Source organism: Rutidosis leptorrhynchoides, chromosome 4 (genome assembly GCF_046630445.1).
Source record: "Rutidosis leptorrhynchoides isolate AG116_Rl617_1_P2 chromosome 4, CSIRO_AGI_Rlap_v1, whole genome shotgun sequence".
Lineage (NCBI taxonomy): Eukaryota > Viridiplantae > Streptophyta > Magnoliopsida > Asterales > Asteraceae > Rutidosis > Rutidosis leptorrhynchoides.
Genome location: NC_092336.1, coordinates 25,504,538 through 25,525,652, shown reverse-complemented (window position 1 = coordinate 25,525,652; position 21,115 = coordinate 25,504,538). Strand labels below are relative to the sequence as shown.

The following is a 21,115-nucleotide window of genomic DNA, read 5'->3' as shown; positions in this document are numbered from 1 at the left end:
GCTTCTTTTAGCGTTCGGGTTTTATTTAAAAAAAAAAAATTAGTAAAGTGGGGGTTCGATTTGTATTTTAATAAAAGTTAGGGGGTTAAGTTTGTGAAATTTGAAAAAAAATTACGTATAAAGTGGGAGTTCGATTTGTATTTTAATAAAAGTTAGGGGGTTAAGTTTGTGAAAATTGAATATTAGTAAAAAAAAAAAGTTAGTAAAGTGGGTGTTCGATTTGTATTTTAATAAAAGTTAGGGGGCTAAGTTTGTGAAATTTGAAAAAATATACATATAAACTGGGGGTTCCATTTGTATTTTAATAAAAGTTAGGGGGTTAAGTTTGCGAAAAGTAGAAAAATGAATAGTACCTTTTAAATATCTATCTAGGTTGCAAAATACGTGAGACGGGGTCGAGACGGTCGGGTCCTAAAAAGGTCGAGACGTTCGAGACGGGGTCGAGACGGGGGTCGAGACGGACGTTGACCAAAGTTGACTTTTAAATATATAAGTATAAAAATGCTTATATGTATACATATTTTAAAGCTAAAAACTTTAATTAATTAATTTATACCGATAATTGCTATCATCGTTAATTTAATACAAAAAATTCAAACTAAAATACGATATATTTTACCGATTTTATCGATTTTCTCCCTTTTCTGAATGTTGACTGACTTTGACTCGATTTTTTTCAACTTTAACCCGAATTTTGATCGTTGACTGTCATATTAGACGGTTTTCTACGAGACGGGACGGACTAGTCACCAAACCGTCGAGACGGGCGTCGAGACGGCTCGAGACGGAGTGTTTTGCAACAGTGATCTATATACATCTATCTATCTATGTATCTATCTATTCTATCTATCTATCTATCTATCTATCTATCTATCTATATAAATCGTGAACCTTAATCCCATGTGTCAATCCTTAATTACTTCTTAATCACATATGCTGACCTGTAACAACCTTAATTAATCAGAATTATCACTAATTAATCATGAGAAAATCCACGTTGGCATCTCTCATGAATGAAAAAACACGCAGAAGAATTCTCCCATGTTTGGCTCCTCTCCGACCCATCTGCCACAAACCCTAAATACATCAATTGATTCAACAATCGCGACTCAGGTTGAATCACGACTCAGATCTGGTATGCCTCTTAGTGATACGTTCAATGTCTAAATAAACAGAAGTTGGATTCGAAGGCGTTAGTATCGACGTATATTACGCCATGGACAACCGCCGTTATACTCCTATTATACCTACAATCAGTTACTAACCGAAAAAATCCTTGATTGTTCGTATATCATTTAAGGTGAATTCGTATTATCGACCTTAATTATAATATAAAGTAAAAATCATGTATCTTATTTAAGCAGGTTTGCGATACAATTACTACCGTGAATGTTCCTGAAAAATTCGATTTTCTGTTAATACCGTGAATGTTTATGATGATGTTCATGTGATTTAAATAATGTTTTGATGTATCATTCGTTTTCGTGTTTTATTTATATACCAACTGTTAGTTTCGTACCTAATTATAAGATTAATCTAAAAGTTGATATTTGGGGAAGAACATGCTGTATAGTCATACTTGTAACCCTGACTTTACTTCATTCATACTTAGATATAGTAAGTTAGTTTAACTATTGTAATAATATACTTAGTTCTTTTGAACAAATGAGTAGATGTATTTAGCTTATAATAATGTGTAATGTACATGTGCTGTTAGGAATCGATAAGATGCAAGGTGATATCAATCAAAATACTTAGTTCTTCTATTGTAAATATTAATTAATCTGAAAATTGCTCAGGTATATAAAGGCGCAACTCTCAAACTCTCCTTCTGGCATGCTCTCTTAATTTGATGTCATGTTACTTGAAAACATGCCAACTGATGAATCCATAAATGAAGGCACCAAGGTATATATAATATTAAGGGCCATTTGTATAGAATGTTGGAATAAAATTCAGATATAATATTAAGGTCAAAACAAAAGCATTGCACTTGATTTGACAACTTATATTATTTGTTTGATTATATAATTAGACTGGTAATGTTGAAACTTGTATTATTTGTATGATTATAGATTCCCAAATTCTATGTTTCTTTTATATTTGTCTTATTAGGGATGCACACTTTGACCTTAATTGTTGGTGCAGTTGAAGGATCATACTTGATCGAGTCTAATATGGTCATGTAAGTTATGAAGGATCATACAAGTGTTTGAACCTTCTTCAAATGACAGCAGCTCAAGTTCACATTAGATAAACAGAATGGTAATGTTTACATTTAGACTTAATACTACTAAGTTTTTGTCGACTTTTATTAGCTGTAGTTGTAGTGACCCGAACTTTTCCATGTTTATATATATTAATTGAGATTGATATTTACATGATTAAATGTTTCCAACATGTTAAGCAATCAAACTTGTTAAGACTTGATTAATTGAAATATGTTTCATATAGACAATTGACCACCCAAGTTGACCGGTGATTCACGAACGTTAAAACTTGTAAAAACTATACGATGACATATATATGGTTATATATATAGTTAACATGTTTTTATTATAAGTATGTATCTCATTAGGTATTTTAACAATGAGTTATATACATAAAAATGAGACTATTAATTTAAGAAACTCGAAAACGATATATATAACGATTATCGTTATAACAACGTCTTACTAGGTACATATGAATCATATTAAGATATTGATACACTTGTTTAATTATGTTAAATGATAAGTAAATATATTATTAAGTGTATTAACAATGAAATACATATGTAAAAATAAGACTACTAACTTAATGATTTCGAAACGAGACATATATGTAACGATTATCGTTGTAACGACATTTAACTGTATATACATCATACTAAGATATATTATATATCATAATATCATGATAATATAATAATTTAACATCTCATTTGTTATAATAAACAATGGGTTAACAACATTCAACAAGATCGTTAACCTAAAGGTTTCAAAACAACATTTACATGTAACGACTAACGATGACTTAACGACTCAGTTAAAATGTATATACATGTAGTGTTTTAATATGTATTCATACACTTTTGAAAGACTTCAAGACACTTATCAAAATACTTCTACTTAACAAAAATGCTTACAATTACATCCTCGTTCAGTTTCATCAACAATTCTACTCGTATGCACCCGTATTCGTACTCGTACAATACACAGCTTTTAGATGTATGTACTATTGGTATATACACTCCAATGATCAGCTCTTAGCAGCCCATGTGAGTCACCTAACACATGTGGGAACCATCATTTGGCAACTAGCATGAAATATCTCATAAAATTACAAAAATATGAGTAATCATTCATGACTTATTTACATGAAAACAAAATTACATATCCTTTATATCTAATCCATACACCAACGACCAAAAACACCTACAAACACTTTCATTCTTCAATTTTCTTCATCTAATTGATCTCTCTCAAGTTCTATCTTCAAGTTCTAAGTGTTCTTCATATATTTTACAAGTTCTAGTTACATAAAATCAAGAATACTTTCAAGTTTGCTAGCTCACTTCCAATCTTGTAAGGTGATCATCCAACCTCAAGAAATCTTTGTTTCTTACAGTAGGTTATCATTCTAATACAAGGTAATAATCATATTCAAACTTTGGTTCAATTTCTATAACTATAACAATCTTATTTCAAGTGATGATCTTACTTGAACTTGTTTTCGTGTCATGATTCTGCTTCAAGAACTTCGAGCCATCCAAGGATCCGTTGAAGCTAGATCCATTTTTCTCTTTTCCAGTAGGTTTATCCAAGGAACTTAAGGTAGTAATGATGTTCATAACATCATTCGATTCATACATATAAAGCTATCTTATTCGAAGGTTTAAACTTGTAATCACTAGAACATAGTTTAGTTAATTCTAAACTTGTTCGCAAACAAAAGTTAATCCTTCTAACTTGACTTTTAAAATCAACTAAACACATGATCTATATCTATATGATATGCTAACTTAATGATTTAAAACCTGAAAACACGAAAAACACCGTAAAACTGGATTTACGCCGTCGTAGTAACACCGCGGGCTGTTTTGGGTTAGTTAATTAAAAACTATGATAAACTTTGATTTAAAAGTTGTTATTCTGAGAAAATGATTTTTATTATGAACATGAAACTATATCCAAAAATTATGGTTAAACTCAAAGTGGAAGTATGTTTTCTAAAATGGTCATCTAGACGTCGTTCTTTCGACTGAAATGACTACCTTTACAAAAACGACTTGTAACTTATTTTTCCGACTATAAACCTATACTTTTTCTGTTTAGATTCATAAATTAGAGTTCAATATGAAATCATAGCAATTTGATTCACTCAAAACGGATTTAAAATGAAGAAGTTATGGGTAAAACAAGATTGGATAATTTTTCTCATTTTAGCTACGTGAAAATTGGTAACAAATCTATTCCAACCATAACTTAATCAACTTGTATTATATATTATGTAATCTTGAGATACCATAGACACGTATAAAATGTTTCGACCTATCATGTCGACACATCTATATATATTTCGGAACAACCATAGACACTCTATATGTGAATGTTGGAGTTAGCTATACAGGGTTGAGGTTGATTCCAAAATATATATAGTTTGAGTTGTGATCAATACTGAGATACGTATACACTGGGTCGTGGATTGATTCAAGATAATATTTATCGATTTATTTCTGTACATCTAACTGTGGACAACTAGTTGTAGGTTACTAACGAGGACAGCTGACTTAATAAACTTAAAACATCAAAATATATTAAAAGTGTTGTAAATATATTTTGAACATACTTTGATATATATGTATATATTGTTATAGGTTCGTGAATCAACCAGTGGCCAAGTCTTACTTCCCGACGAAGTAAAAATCTGTGAAAGTGAGTTATAGTCCCACTTTTAAAATCTAATATTTTTGGGATGAGAATACATGCAGGTTTTATAAATGATTTACAAAATAGACACAAGTACGTGAAACTACATTCTATGGTTGAATTATCGAAATCGAATATGCCCCTTTTTATTAAGTCTGGTAATCTAAGAATTAGGGAACAGACACCCTAATTGACGCGAATCCTAAAGATAGATCTATTGGGCCTAACAAACCCCATCCAAAGTACCGGATGCTTTAGTACTTCGAAATTTATATCATATCCGAAGGGTGTCCCGGAATGATGGGGATATTCTTATATATGCATCTTGTTATTGTCGGTTACCAGGTGTTCACCATATGAATGATTTTTATCTCTATGTATGGGATGTGTATTGAAATATGAAATCTTGTGGTCTATTGTTACGATTTGATATATATAGGTTAAACCTATAACTCACCAACATTTTTGTTGACGTTTAAAGCATGTTTATTCTCAGGTGAATATTAAGAGCTTCCGCTGTTGCATACTAAAATAAGGACAAGATTTGGAGTCCATGTTTGTATGATATTGTGTAAAAACTGCATTCAAGAAACTGATTTCGATGTAACATATTTGTATTGTAAACCATTATGTAATGGTCGTGTGTAAACAGGATATTTTAGATTATCATTATTTGATAATCTACGTAAAGCTTTTTAAACCTTTATTTATGAAATAAAGGTTATGGTTTGTTTTAAAAATGAATGCAGTCTTTGAAAAACGTCTCATATAGAGGTCAAAACCTCGCAACGAAATCAATTAATATGGAACGTTTTTAATCAATAAGAACGGGACATTTCAGTTGGTATCAGAGCGTTGGTCTTAGAGAACCAGAAAATTTGCATTAGTGTGTCTTATCGAGTTTGTTAGGAGGCATTAGTGAGTCTGGACTTCGACCGTGTTTTCTTTAAAAATGATTGCTTAACATTTTTGTTGGAAACTATATATTTTTAACATATGAATATTATGTGATATATTAATCTCTTAACGTGTTTGATATTATGTGATAGATGTCTACCTCTAGAACAAGTCCCATTGACTCACCTAATAATAATGAAGAGTCAAATGTAAATTGGAATGATTTGTGGACTGATTCACAAGTTCCCGAAGAGGAACCGGAAGAAGAGTCGGAACCAGAAGAAGAATCGGAACCGGAAGAAGAATCGGAACCGGATGAAGAAATAGAACCGGTGGGGGAAATAATAAAACGGTTAAGTAAAAGAAAATCCTCAACCAACCGACCAAAGTTAATTATGGTCAATGGTGTTTCCGCCAAGGAAGCAAAATATTGGGAGGATTACCAATTCTCCGATGAATCGGATTTCGACGAGAATTCCGATGATGTTATAGAAATTACCCCAATTGAATTTAAAAAGGCAAAAGAAAATAATAAGGGAAAGGGCATAAAAATAGAGAAATCTAATTCCAACCCCGATGAACTTTATATGTATCGTCAACCCCCGAAGTCCTTAAGTTGTAACAATGACCCGGGAACCTCTAAACCACCAGGTTTTTCTAAACCAATGTGGACAACGACGGCTCGTATTAGGGGAACATCATATATCCCTAGAAACTTGGCAAAACGAACCAAAACCCAACAAGAAGAAACGAGCGAGTCGGAATAAGATAGTTGTATTCGTGTGGTGTAATATATGTAATATAGTGTGCTTATGCTTTATGATATATGTAAAAATTGCTTGTATTAATAAGTATTTTTTTTTTATGAATCTAACTCTTGTCTATTTTACAGTTTAAAAACACAAAATGGATAGACAACCCAATATTTTAAGAGACCTACCCGGAGACATGATTGATGAAATCTTGTCTAGAGTCGGCCAGAATTCTTCGGCACAACTATTTAAGGCGAGATCAGTTTGTAAGACATTCGAAGAACGTTCCAAGAATGTCTTGGTTTATAAGAGACTTTCGTTTGAAAGATGGGGGATATCACATTGGGAAACCCATAAGTTACGATGTGTTTACTTTGACGCATATATTGCGGGGAACCCAAATGCTATTTTACGCAACGGGTTAAGAAATTATTTTGACTCAATATATCCGAATATTGGACTTCGTGATTTAGAAAAAGCGGCTAACATGCAACATAAAGAAGCATGTTATGCTTACGGATTAGTAATGTTCGCTTCTCACCAAAGTGAGAACAAGAACATCGGGCTACAACTATTAAACAAAACGTTTCCACAAGTGACGGAGTCGGTAATTGGGGTAAGAAATGAGGTTTTTAGATTATTACGGGACTGTTGGACATTACGTAACCCTCGTCCCTTTGATGACGTTACAACACGCTGTCTTATCAACGGCCATAACGGTTATGTTGCACAAGACCAAGGATGGGAAGTAGTCCTAGTAAAACCAGAATGCATGACTTGTTTCTGGACGTATGAATTACGTGTCTTTATTGCCTTTGCCGAACGACTTGTGTACTAGCTAGAATTGTCTTCACAACTATCTTGTATCAAAGTTATTGTGTGCTATATTTCATGCTTTATGTAAAATAAGCGGTATTGTAAGTTTGTAAAATATTGTATAAAAGTTTGAACGCGAAATATTATTACAATCAGTTTTTCATATAGAATTGTAGTAGTTGAATTGTATATTAGCTACTAAGTATGAACTTAACGGGTAAGTACTACCCGAATTTAAACTTATAAAACGCTAATATGAAGAAAAAGCTTTTATAAATGAGTTCATATTATGCTACGAAATACTATTAACTACTCTTAATATTCTGTATGATTAACTTGTTCCATTTAACTATTTTGAAGGAAATGGCACCGACTACTCGACACACCGTGAATATGAATGAAGAGGAATTCCGTACTTTTCTAGCTTCAAACATAGCCGCAGTACAGGCTGCGCTACATACCAACAATAACCTTGGATCTAGCAGTACAGGAAATCGTGTAGGATGCACCTACAAAGAATTCACTGCCTGCAAACCTTTGGAATTTGATGGAACCGAAGGACCGATCGGATTGAAACGGTGGACCGAGAAGGTTGAATCGGTGTTTGCCATAAGTAAGTGTACTGAAGAGGACAAAGTGAAGTACGCTACGCATACCTTCACAGGTTCTGCGTTAACATGGTGGAATACCTATCTAGAGCAAGTGGGACAAGATGATGCGTACGCACTACCGTGGTCAGCATTCAAGCACTTGATGAACGAGAAGTACCGTCCCAGAACCGAGGTCAATAAGCTCAAGACAGAACTTAGAGGGTTACGAACCCAAGGATTTGATATTACCACGTACGAAAGACGATTCACAGAATTGTGCCTATTGTGTCCGGGAGCATTCGAAGATGAGGAAGAGAAGATCGACGCGTTTGTGAAAGGATTACCGGAAAGAATCCAAGAAGATATAAGTTCACACGAGCCCGCCTCCATACAACAGGCATGTAGAATGGCTCACAAACTAGTGAACCAGATTGAAGAAAGAATTAAAGAACAGACTGCTGAAGAGGCCAATGTGAAGCAAGTCAAAAGAAAGTGGGAGGAAAACGGTGATAAGAATCACCAATACAACAACAACAGCAATTACAACAATAATCGCAACAATTATCCCAACAATCGCAACATCAATCGCAACTATAACAAACGGCCCAACAACAACAACAACAACAACAACAACAGCAACTACAACAATCATCCCAACAACAATAATAACCGCAACAACAACAACAATCAGAAGCAACTATGCCAAAGGTGTGAAAAGAATCACTCGGGGTTCTGCACCAAATTTTGCAACAAGTGTAAAAGAAATGGTCATAGCGCGGCGAAGTGTGAGGTCTACGGACCAGGGGTTAATAGAACGAAAGGAACAAATGGTGTCGGAACGAGTAATGGCGGAGCAAGTAGTGTCGGAGCAAGTTATGCCAATGTAGTTTGTTATAAATGTGGAAAACCAGGCCACATTATTAGAAATTGCCCGAACCAGGAGAACACGAATGGACAAGGCCGTGGAAGAGTTTTCAATATTAATGCGGTAGAGGCACAGGAAGACCCGGAGCTTGTTACGGGTACGTTTCTTATTGACAATAAATCTGCTTACGTTTTATTTGATTCGGGTGCGGATAGAAGCTATATGAGTAGAGATTTTTGTGCTAAATTAAGTTGTCCATTGATGCCTTTGGATAGTAAATTTTTACTCGAATTAGCAAATGGTAAATTAATTTCAGCAGATAATATATGTCGAAATCGAGAAATTAAACTGGTTAGCGAAACATTTAAGATTGATTTGATACCAGTAGAGTTAGGGAGTTTTGATGTGATAATCGGTATGGACTGGTTGAAAGAAGTGAAAGCGGAGATCGTTTGTTACAAAAATGCAATTCGCATTATACGAGAAAAAGGAAAACCCTTAATGGTGTACGGAGAAAAGGGCAACACGAAGCTACATCTTATTAGTAATTTGAAGGCACAAAAACTAATAAGAAAAGGTTGCTATGCTGTTCTAGCACACGTCGAGAAAGTACAAACTGAAGAAAAGAGCATCAATGATGTTCCCGTCGCAAAAGAATTTCCTGATGTATTTCCGAAAGAATTACAGGGATTACCCCCACATCGATCCGTTGAATTTCAAATAGATCTTGTACCAGGAGCTGCACCAATAGCTCGTGCTCCTTACAGACTCGCACCCAGCGAGATGAAAGAACTGCAAAGCCAATTACAAGAACTTTTAGAGCGTGGTTTCATTCGACCAAGCACATCACCGTGGGGAGCTCCTGTTTTGTTTGTCAAGAAGAAAGATGGTACATTCAGGTTGTGTATCGACTACCGAGAGTTGAACAAACTTACCATCAAGAACCGCTACCCACTACCGAGAATCGACGACTTATTTGATCAACTACAAGGCTCGTCTGTTTATTCAAAGATTGACTTACGTTCCGGGTATCATCAAATGCGGGTGAAAGAAGATGATATTCCAAAGACTGCTTTCAGAACACGTTACGGTCATTACGAGTTTATGGTCATGCCGTTTGGTTTAACTAATGCACCAGCTGTGTTCATGGACCTTATGAACCGAGTGTGTGGACCATACCTTGACAAGTTTGTCATTGTTTTCATTGATGACATACTTATTTACTCAAAGAATGACCAAGAACACGGTGAACATTTGAGAAAGGTGTTAGAAGTATTGAGGAAGGAAGAATTGTACGCTAAGTTTTCAAAGTGTGCATTTTGGTTGGAAGAAGTTCAATTCCTCGGTCACATAGTGAACAAAGAAGGTATTAAGGTGGATCCTGCAAAGATAGAAACTGTTGAAAAGTGGGAAACCCCGAAAACTCCGAAACACATACGCCAGTTTTTAGGACTAGCTGGTTACTACAGAAGGTTCATCCAAGACTTTTCCAGAATAGCAAAACCCTTGACTGCATTAACGCATAAAGGGAAGAAATTTGAATGGAATGATGAACAAGAGAAAGCGTTTCAGTTATTGAAGAAAAAGCTAACTACGGCACCTATATTGTCATTACCTGAAGGGAATGATGATTTTGTGATTTATTGTGATGCATCAAAGCAAGGTCTCGGTTGTGTATTAATGCAACGAACGAAGGTGATTGCTTATGCGTCTAGACAATTGAAGATTCACGAACAAAATTATACGACGCATGATTTGGAATTAGGCGCGGTTGTTTTTGCATTAAAGACTTGGAGGCACTACTTATATGGGGTCAAAAGTATTATATATACCGACCACAAAAGTCTTCAACACATATTTAATCAGAAACAACTGAATATGAGGCAGCGTAGGTGGATTGAATTATTGAATGATTACGACTTTGAGATTCGTTACCACCCAGGGAAGGCAAATGTGGTAGCCGATGCCTTGAGCAGGAAGGACAGAGAACCCATTCGAGTAAAATCTATGAATATAATGATTCATAATAACATTACTACTCAAATAAAGGAGGCGCAACAAGGAGTTTTAAAAGAGGGAAATTTAAAGGATGAAATACCCAAAGGATCGGAGAAGCATCTTAATATTCGGGAAGACGGAACCCGGTATAGGGCTGAAAGGATTTGGGTACCAAAATTTGGAGATATGAGAGAAATGGTACTTAGAGAAGCTCATAAAACCAGATACTCAATACATCCTGGAACGGGGAAGATGTACAAGGATCTCAAGAAACATTTTTGGTGGCCGGGTATGAAAGCCGATGTTGCTAAATACGTAGGAGAATGTTTGACGTGTTCTAAGGTCAAAGCTGAGCATCAGAAACCATCAGGTCTACTTCAACAACCCGAAATCCCGGAATGGAAATGGGAAAACATTACCATGGATTTCATCACTAAATTGCCAAGGACTGCAAGTGGTTTTGATACTATTTGGGTAATAGTTGATCGTCTCACCAAATCAGCACACTTCCTACCAATAAGAGAAGATGACAAGATGGAGAAGTTAGCACGACTGTATTTGAAGGAAGTCGTTTCCAGACATGGAATACCAATCTCTATTATCTCTGATAGGGATGGCAGATTTATTTCAAGATTCTGGCAGACATTACAGCAAGCATTAGGAACTCGTCTAGACATGAGTACTGCCTATCATCCACAAACTGATGGGCAGAGCGAAAGGACGATACAAACGCTTGAAGACATGCTACGAGCATGTGTTATTGATTTCGGAAACAGTTGGGATCGACATCTACCGTTAGCAGAATTTTCCTACAACAACAGCTACCATTCAAGCATTGAGATGGCGCCGTTTGAAGCACTTTATGGTAGAAAGTGCAGGTCTCCGATTTGTTGGAGTGAAGTGGGGGATAGACAGATTACGGGTCCGGAGATTATACAAGAAACTACCGAGAAGATCATCCAAATTCAACAACGGTTGAAAACCGCCCAAAGTCGACAAAAGAGCTACGCTGACATTAAAAGAAAAGATATAGAATTTGAAATTGGAGAGATGGTCATGCTTAAAGTTGCACCTTGGAAAGGCGTTGTTCGATTTGGTAAACGAGGGAAATTAAATCCAAGGTATATTGGACCATTCAAGATTATTGATCGTGTCGGACCAGTAGCTTACCGACTTGATTTACCTCAACAACTCGCGGCTGTACATAACACTTTCCACGTCTCGAATTTGAAGAAATGTTTTGCTAAAGAAGATCTCACTATTCCATTAGATGAAATCCAAATCAACGAAAAACTTCAATTCATCGAAGAACCCGTAGAAATAATGGATCGTGAGGTTAAAAGACTTAAGCAAAACAAGATACCAATTATTAAGGTTCGATGGAATGCTCGTAGAGGACCCGAGTTCACCTGGGAGCGTGAAGATCAGATGAAGAAGAAATACCCGCATCTATTTCCAGAAGATTCGTCAACACCTTCAACAGCTTAAAATTTCGGGACGAAATTTATTTAACGGGTAGGTACTGTAGTGACCCGAACTTTTCCATGTTTATATATATTAATTGAGATTGATATTTACATGATTAAATGTTTCCAACATGTTAAGCAATCAAACTTGTTAAGACTTGATTAATTGAAATATGTTTCATATAGACAATTGACCACCCAAGTTGACCGGTGATTCACGAACGTTAAAACTTGTAAAAACTATACGATGACATATATATGGTTATATATATAGTTAACATGTTTTTATTATAAGTATGTATCTCATTAGGTATTTTAACAATGAGTTATATACATAAAAATGAGACTATTAATTTAAGAAACTCGAAAACGATATATATAACGATTATCGTTATAACAACGTCTTACTAGGTACATATGAATCATATTAAGATATTGATACACTTGTTTAATTATGTTAAATGATAAGTAAATATATTATTAAGTGTATTAACAATGAAATACATATGTAAAAATAAGACTACTAACTTAATGATTTCGAAACGAGACATATATGTAACGATTATCGTTGTAACGACATTTAACTGTATATACATCATACTAAGATATATTATATATCATAATATCATGATAATATAATAATTTAACATCTCATTTGTTATAATAAACAATGGGTTAACAACATTCAACAAGATCGTTAACCTAAAGGTTTCAAAACAACATTTACATGTAACGACTAACGATGACTTAACGACTCAGTTAAAATGTATATACATGTAGTGTTTTAATATGTATTCATACACTTTTGAAAGACTTCAAGACACTTATCAAAATACTTCTACTTAACAAAAATGCTTACAATTACATCCTCGTTCAGTTTCATCAACAATTCTACTCGTATGCACCCGTATTCGTACTCGTACAATACACAGCTTTTAGATGTATGTACTATTGGTATATACACTCCAATGATCAGCTCTTAGCAGCCCATGTGAGTCACCTAACACATGTGGGAACCATCATTTGGCAACTAGCATGAAATATCTCATAAAATTACAAAAATATGAGTAATCATTCATGACTTATTTACATGAAAACAAAATTACATATCCTTTATATCTAATCCATACACCAACGACCAAAAACACCTACAAACACTTTCATTCTTCAATTTTCTTCATCTAATTGATCTCTCTCAAGTTCTATCTTCAAGTTCTAAGTGTTCTTCATATATTTTACAAGTTCTAGTTACATAAAATCAAGAATACTTTCAAGTTTGCTAGCTCACTTCCAATCTTGTAAGGTGATCATCCAACCTCAAGAAATCTTTGTTTCTTACAGTAGGTTATCATTCTAATACAAGGTAATAATCATATTCAAACTTTGGTTCAATTTCTATAACTATAACAATCTTATTTCAAGTGATGATCTTACTTGAACTTGTTTTCGTGTCATGATTCTGCTTCAAGAACTTCGAGCCATCCAAGGATCCGTTGAAGCTAGATCCATTTTTCTCTTTTCCAGTAGGTTTATCCAAGGAACTTAAGGTAGTAATGATGTTCATAACATCATTCGATTCATACATATAAAGCTATCTTATTCGAAGGTTTAAACTTGTAATCACTAGAACATAGTTTAGTTAATTCTAAACTTGTTCGCAAACAAAAGTTAATCCTTCTAACTTGACTTTTAAAATCAACTAAACACATGATCTATATCTATATGATATGCTAACTTAATGATTTAAAACCTGAAAACACGAAAAACACCGTAAAACTGGATTTACGCCGTCGTAGTAACACCGCGGGCTGTTTTGGGTTAGTTAATTAAAAACTATGATAAACTTTGATTTAAAAGTTGTTATTCTGAGAAAATGATTTTTATTATGAACATGAAACTATATCCAAAAATTATGGTTAAACTCAAAGTGGAAGTATGTTTTCTAAAATGGTCATCTAGACGTCGTTCTTTCGACTGAAATGACTACCTTTACAAAAACGACTTGTAACTTATTTTTCCGACTATAAACCTATACTTTTTCTGTTTAGATTCATAAATTAGAGTTCAATATGAAATCATAGCAATTTGATTCACTCAAAACGGATTTAAAATGAAGAAGTTATGGGTAAAACAAGATTGGATAATTTTTCTCATTTTAGCTACGTGAAAATTGGTAACAAATCTATTCCAACCATAACTTAATCAACTTGTATTATATATTATGTAATCTTGAGATACCATAGACACGTATAAAATGTTTCGACCTATCATGTCGACACATCTATATATATTTCGGAACAACCATAGACACTCTATATGTGAATGTTGGAGTTAGCTATACAGGGTTGAGGTTGATTCCAAAATATATATAGTTTGAGTTGTGATCAATACTGAGATACGTATACACTGGGTCGTGGATTGATTCAAGATAATATTTATCGATTTATTTCTGTACATCTAACTGTGGACAACTAGTTGTAGGTTACTAACGAGGACAGCTGACTTAATAAACTTAAAACATCAAAATATATTAAAAGTGTTGTAAATATATTTTGAACATACTTTGATATATATGTATATATTGTTATAGGTTCGTGAATCAACCAGTGGCCAAGTCTTACTTCCCGACGAAGTAAAAATCTGTGAAAGTGAGTTATAGTCCCACTTTTAAAATCTAATATTTTTGGGATGAGAATACATGCAGGTTTTATAAATGATTTACAAAATAGACACAAGTACGTGAAACTACATTCTATGGTTGAATTATCGAAATCGAATATGCCCCTTTTTATTAAGTCTGGTAATCTAAGAATTAGGGAACAGACACCCTAATTGACGCGAATCCTAAAGATAGATCTATTGGGCCTAACAAACCCCATCCAAAGTACCGGATGCTTTAGTACTTCGAAATTTATATCATATCCGAAGGGTGTCCCGGAATGATGGGGATATTCTTATATATGCATCTTGTTATTGTCGGTTACCAGGTGTTCACCATATGAATGATTTTTATCTCTATGTATGGGATGTGTATTGAAATATGAAATCTTGTGGTCTATTGTTACGATTTGATATATATAGGTTAAACCTATAACTCACCAACATTTTTGTTGACGTTTAAAGCATGTTTATTCTCAGGTGAATATTAAGAGCTTCCGCTGTTGCATACTAAAATAAGGACAAGATTTGGAGTCCATGTTTGTATGATATTGTGTAAAAACTGCATTCAAGAAACTGATTTCGATGTAACATATTTGTATTGTAAACCATTATGTAATGGTCGTGTGTAAACAGGATATTTTAGATTATCATTATTTGATAATCTACGTAAAGCTTTTTAAACCTTTATTTATGAAATAAAGGTTATGGTTTGTTTTAAAAATGAATGCAGTCTTTGAAAAACGTCTCATATAGAGGTCAAAACCTCGCAACGAAATCAATTAATATGGAACGTTTTTAATCAATAAGAACGGGACATTTCAGTAGTGATGCCCAAAATATGTGTTTCCTACAATAAATTTGAAGGAATTTAGTAATCGGTGTTTTTTAATGATAGATGGGTGAGTCTCTAAACAGTCTTTTGTTTCCTTTATTATGTTTCATTGTGTTTGACCCATTTGGGAGATCTAACCAACACTGTCAGACCCCATTTGTTCTTTATGTTTGACGCATCCGATACAAATCTTGATTCTTAATCTTTGATCTTATTTTTATGTCTTATTACGAAACAAGTGTGTGTTTACCTAATATGCTTTCGACAATTCTTTTTTATCCATGTAACGACCCGACCAAAACCGTTATTGACGGCGTCGTTAACTTAGGTCCCGTTGCGTGGTCGTAGTCCCTATGAGACTCGTTTGACCAAAATTATGTCGCGTTCATTTGAAAGGTACAAAGTTTAGTTTAACAAACGGATCGACAATAAGTTTAAGTTTACAAAGTTATAAAGTATGAATGAAATAACTTGCGACATAATTAGTTTGAAATCACAGTTGCTATAAATAGCGTAAGTATGTAAACAACATGTTTGAATCCAAAGGTGCTATCACTAGCGTATGCATGTATGTATGCTTGACCCCAAGCAAGTATGAGTGTACGCGGAAGCATGTAACAAATAGCCATGTGAAAACCTGAGAAAACATAGAAGAATCTGTCAACGCAAAAACGTTGGTGAAATCATAGGTTTGAGTAAGTGAGTAAAAGTAAAGTAAGTCGAACCACAAGATTTGCAAAGTTGAAATAATAGTAGTACATTCTAAAAGTTAATATTCACGAGCACCCAATTATCAAAGCTTAACGTTCCGTCCGTTGAATACCCCATCAATTAGTGCTAGAACAACACTGTTCCCGAAAATATATTTCATTCGTAAACGGTAGCGAACCGTTTGAATGAGGGTTTGTCAAACCCATATGGCCATATAACATAAGTTCTCGCTTACACCATCTGATGTAACTAATGATAATCGGATTGAGGATTTTCGTTCTAAACTCGTATGTAGAATGTTTGTTTTCCCGTTCTTGTGTTCACTTAGTTCAAAAGAATCGTTTATGTTTTCTCATCCCAAAAGTAAGTTCAAAAGAGTAAAAAGTGGGACTATGATCTCACCTCGAGTGCACGAGTATAAATGTACTTCACAAAGTAAACGTGTGCATGAAAGTTGTTTAGCCTTGACCTAAACAAATAAGTTGTATCAATTAACCGGTTACGACACAAGGTCGGGTGAAATGTGTTCAATTAGTCCTATGGCTCGTTACGACTCGATTAAGTATAGCATGTGAATCACATTGTCAAGTTTCATACAAGAAACAAGTATAAAAGCATGTTAGAATGATTGTATAAAAGTTTGGTTAAGTTTGACTAAAAGTCAAACTTGGTCAAAGTCAACGAAAAAGTCAACACGTTCGGGTCGGGTCCCGGACTATTTTTCTATGCTAGTTATTCATATACAAGTATATTAGAACAAGTTTCATGTGAATCGGAGGTCGATAGCTAGTCAAACATTTCACGTGAAATGGGTCCAAGAGGTCAGAATCTGGCCAGGTGATTCTGCGCGCCGCGCGGGGATGTGGCGCGCCGCGCCACTACCTGGGCAGAGAATTCTGGTCAGTTTTTCCAAGTGTGCACGAACCAAAACCTTTTCTAACACAACACTTGACCCGCAAACACTTATAATGCCTATCATATATCGTCGAAAAGGTATTTTGACGAGGAATACAACTAACCACATATCATCAATCAAAAACATCATTTACAATAACCGAAAACTCGTCAATTGATCAAGAAAGGTTTATTTTCAAAGTTTCAAGTTCGTAAAACGTATTTTATGATTCGGGAATCCAATTTACACATACGATATGCCGTTTCGAAGGTAATGAAGCATACATTACTACTAAACACTAACAATTAACATTTCATGGCATTCAAGCATCAAAAGTTCATGTCAAGAACTATCAAACCCTAGTCAAACATCACAAAATCATTAATCGGGTTTTTGAAGTTTTCTTAATCAACCTACACATCAAAATGTGGCTAATGATACTAGTAACACAATTAAAACATGCACTTTAACAATCTAACAACATTAACTCATCCAAAATCAAGGATTAAGCAAACCCATTTCAAAAACTCAAACTAGTTACTCCAAACCACAAATCGAGCAAACAAAACATATATTCATGTTACACACGAGCCATAGACACTAACTAACACCACTTCAAATCAAAAACACGAATTTATAGAAATCTAGAGTTTTTAGAAAGTTACCCAAAATCGGTGTGGTTAGTATCAAATCGTAGAGAATGATGAGAGGATCACGAAAATGTAATTTGTTTTGTTGTAAGCCTCCTAGATCGAATTTAGATGATGAATGATTGAATTGGGTGTTTGTGTGTGTGTTCTTGCTAGAGAGAAAGAGAGAGAGATGGAGGGATTGAATGGTGGTGATTGGGGTGGACTAGTTGACCTAGTCAACTAGTTTGCCCCGTGTCAATTTTAGTCCCTCGAGTTTAGAAGCGGGTGCGGGATTTAACCAAACGAATATTTTTAAAACGCTCGAGTAAACGGGTGATGTCAAAATTAAATAGCGGGAATATAATGAACGTTACTCACGGAAACTATTAATTTAAATGCGAAAGATTATGTTTTTTTTAAAAAAAAAGACGGTGTTAAAATTAAATTTAACGGAAAAAGGCGGGATGTTACAATCCACAAACTTATAGATCACGTTGTATACCTTTACAAGCATATGTCCCGATTGACGGGAACAAGTGTGTGTTTATATCTTGCTGATCTTTTAAACCTCTTTGTAGCTAAGTACCCTTTGTTTAAACAAGCTTATTATGTGTTTCTTGACTTCCTATGTTAATTTTTTCAGTTAGAGAACATGCATACGAGTGGATTTGAAGGGCTATTCAAGGTTGGTCTCTTGGTGTCTTCAAATTGTACGTCTCTTTTTTTATATATAACCATAACTAGATAGAAAGTAGACTATAAAAGATGTCACATTGAATGTATTTTATAGCATCAACAACTTTACAATGAGCTAATTGGTTTTACTATACTGTTGATTGCCTATTGTCTATATATGGATGTGAAAATTAGATGACCTTTCAATTAAGGCATTAACTTTGAACTGTCAGAAGCGTATTATGCACACTTAATTTTGTATGGAATTGGTCCAAAGCGCTATGCCTATCTTCTCAATTTCTGTTGTGAAAGAATTATTTTCTTTTAATTTTTCAACAAAAAAGATAGAAAGTGTTCTTAACGTACAAGATAGGCTCCATTCACAATTATTCTTGTATGTTTTGTTGAACCTAAAAAGTATGTGCTTTCATAAGGATTTCCAGCCCTTTTTCATTACAAGGTGTATGCGGGTCAGTAGTTACCATGATGGATTGGTTGGTGGCCTCTACAGTTTTTTTGCTCAAGTAGGTTCCAGTTTTAGTTTCAGTCATTTGTGTGTCATATATGGAAGATATGCAAATTACTATTATAAGGTAATTGTGGGCATTAATTATAGGATTTATTTAAAAATTCTAAATAAATCCTTATCATGTTTTTTTCATCCTAAACATTAGTAAATGTATTTTTGAACATTTATATGTATTTGGGGTCATTAAGTAGGACATAATTATAATTGTGGATTACTAATAATTTTAAATGTGTGGTTGACTTTTGCAACAGGATCTACTTATTATTATATCACCACCTGGTATTATGGGTATGACCTAATGGAGTTGTAACCTTTATGCGAAGATTTTAGTAGTTTTTATGATGTTAAATTGTCGCTTAGAATTACAATACATTATCGACCTGCAAGTTCCCTCGGCCCTGTCAAAATTGACCTCCCATTTTGAGGGTAATTATGTGAATCTTGCTACCTAAAAGTTCAGCAGCCATGTTGTAGAGAAATGTTAAGCCATATCAGATTGTCAATTTAGGTCAACCATCATTCGTTCGTGAGCTGATCTTGGCTACTCACTTTGAACAGTTGCTTCAAGATCTGCATGCTAACTATGTTGTTCAAACTGCTCTTCGTGTGTCTGAGGTCTGTAATCTGTCTTTAAAGTTATGGTTTAATATTCTGGTGGTTCGTTTCGTTACGGGTCAGATTTGTCCAGTCAGGTTGGGTTGACCCGAAAAGCTAATTTGTCCATTTTTAATTTGTTAAATAGATAGATGTTCAAATACGACCTTAATAGAAAACTCACATATTATTAGATAAGTGATCAAGGAGGTTGCATGCAACGGATATAATTTGGGTACTTTCGAGTTTATACTCTTTTAACCTGTTCAAATGACCCATAAACTATTGGTAATTTTTCGATATTTTATCATTTAACCGGCAAGTGTGAGAAACATTACCTAACATCCACCCATTTGGTAAACAAATTGGGTTATAATTGTCGGTTATTACCCATAACTGAAGCATTATAACGTAAATGTAAATCTATTTGTAGGGTCCGATTCATAACTTGCTGGTGCGTGTGATTGAATCCCACAAGGCAATCTCACGAAATAGCCCGTATTCAAAGTGGATTTTCTCACGCAAGTTGTTAAAGATGTGAATGTATGATGATAGTGTATTAATGCTGTTTCATGTGTCAGTTAGAGTTCGAATCATTATAGTGATAAACGGCTCCTCGATTACAAGATCGTGTTGTTAACATTTTCGTTTTACGAGTCATAGAGTAAAACAAATTTGGGTCAAAGTTGATTCAAAGTTCTATGAATGCTGACGTACATCTCTGCTTCAAAGTTCACTATGATATACATCAAAGTTCAAAGTTCATATCTTGACAGGTTAGAAATAAGGTTATAGAAGCAAATATGTGATATTTACTTCTCTGATCTCTATGCATTACATAATCTTTTTGACACTTCGGCCTCTCCAACTCTTTGATACACATACACTTTCATTCTTATTTTCAGGGTAACAAAATTAGAATAAACGTTAAAGGAAAATTGCAGCAGAACTTGAGAATGAAGTAGGCCAGACATGAATCTTAGTAACGGTAGATGTATAAACAATGGTTTGCTGCATTCAAGGTTTATTGCTTCATAGCGTTTAGGATACTTACTTTGTACCATACGTTTAGTTTCTACATTATATCGTTATTTCATATATAAGTTTAAAAACTAATAATATTTGCGGATGAGTCCATTTGCGGATGAGTCCCCGTGCAACGCACGGGCTCATAAATCTAGTAGGTATATAATACATGAATCACATTATTAAGCGTGTGGATTTGAGGGCCTAAGATTTTGACAAATACACACTATGAAGTGTGAGGATTTGAAGACTATCAAATTATATAT

The 21,115-nt window shown here is 34.4% G+C and overlaps 1 protein-coding gene across 7 annotated transcripts; it reads left to right on the top strand.

The window, feature by feature from the left end:
• Positions 1 to 1,919: 1,919 nt before the first annotated feature.
• Positions 1,920 to 20,943, top strand: LOC139840044 (putative pumilio homolog 7, chloroplastic). 7 transcript variants are annotated; one of them, XM_071830268.1, is made up of 6 exons: positions 1,920 to 1,972; positions 2,149 to 2,265; positions 18,669 to 18,735; positions 19,738 to 19,844; positions 20,257 to 20,599; positions 20,729 to 20,935. In XM_071830268.1, the coding sequence occupies exons 2-5, from the start codon at positions 2,263 to 2,265 to the stop codon at positions 20,362 to 20,364; spliced, it is 285 nt and encodes a 94-aa protein (XP_071686369.1). In that variant the 5' UTR covers positions 1,920 to 1,972; positions 2,149 to 2,262; the 3' UTR covers positions 20,365 to 20,599; positions 20,729 to 20,935. The 7 variants fall into 7 exon arrangements, 2 of the variants coding, with proteins under 2 accessions (XP_071686369.1, XP_071686368.1); XR_011757197.1 differs by lacking the exon at positions 1,920 to 1,972 and having other exon boundaries at positions 1,980 to 2,265; positions 18,669 to 19,655; positions 20,729 to 20,943; XR_011757198.1 differs by lacking the exon at positions 1,920 to 1,972 and having other exon boundaries at positions 1,980 to 2,265; positions 18,669 to 18,710; positions 19,481 to 19,844; positions 20,729 to 20,937.
• Positions 20,944 to 21,115: the final 172 nt, after the last annotated feature.

Excerpts from the sequence above, each read along its gene's own strand:
- LOC139840044 (XM_071830268.1), top strand. Across the intron at positions 18,736-19,737 it reads TCTCTTGGTGTCTTCAAATT|GTCAACCATCATTCGTTCGT; the intron begins GTACGTCTCTTT and ends TTGTCAATTTAG. Across the intron at positions 19,845-20,256 it reads CTGCTCTTCGTGTGTCTGAG|GGTCCGATTCATAACTTGCT; the intron begins GTCTGTAATCTG and ends ATCTATTTGTAG.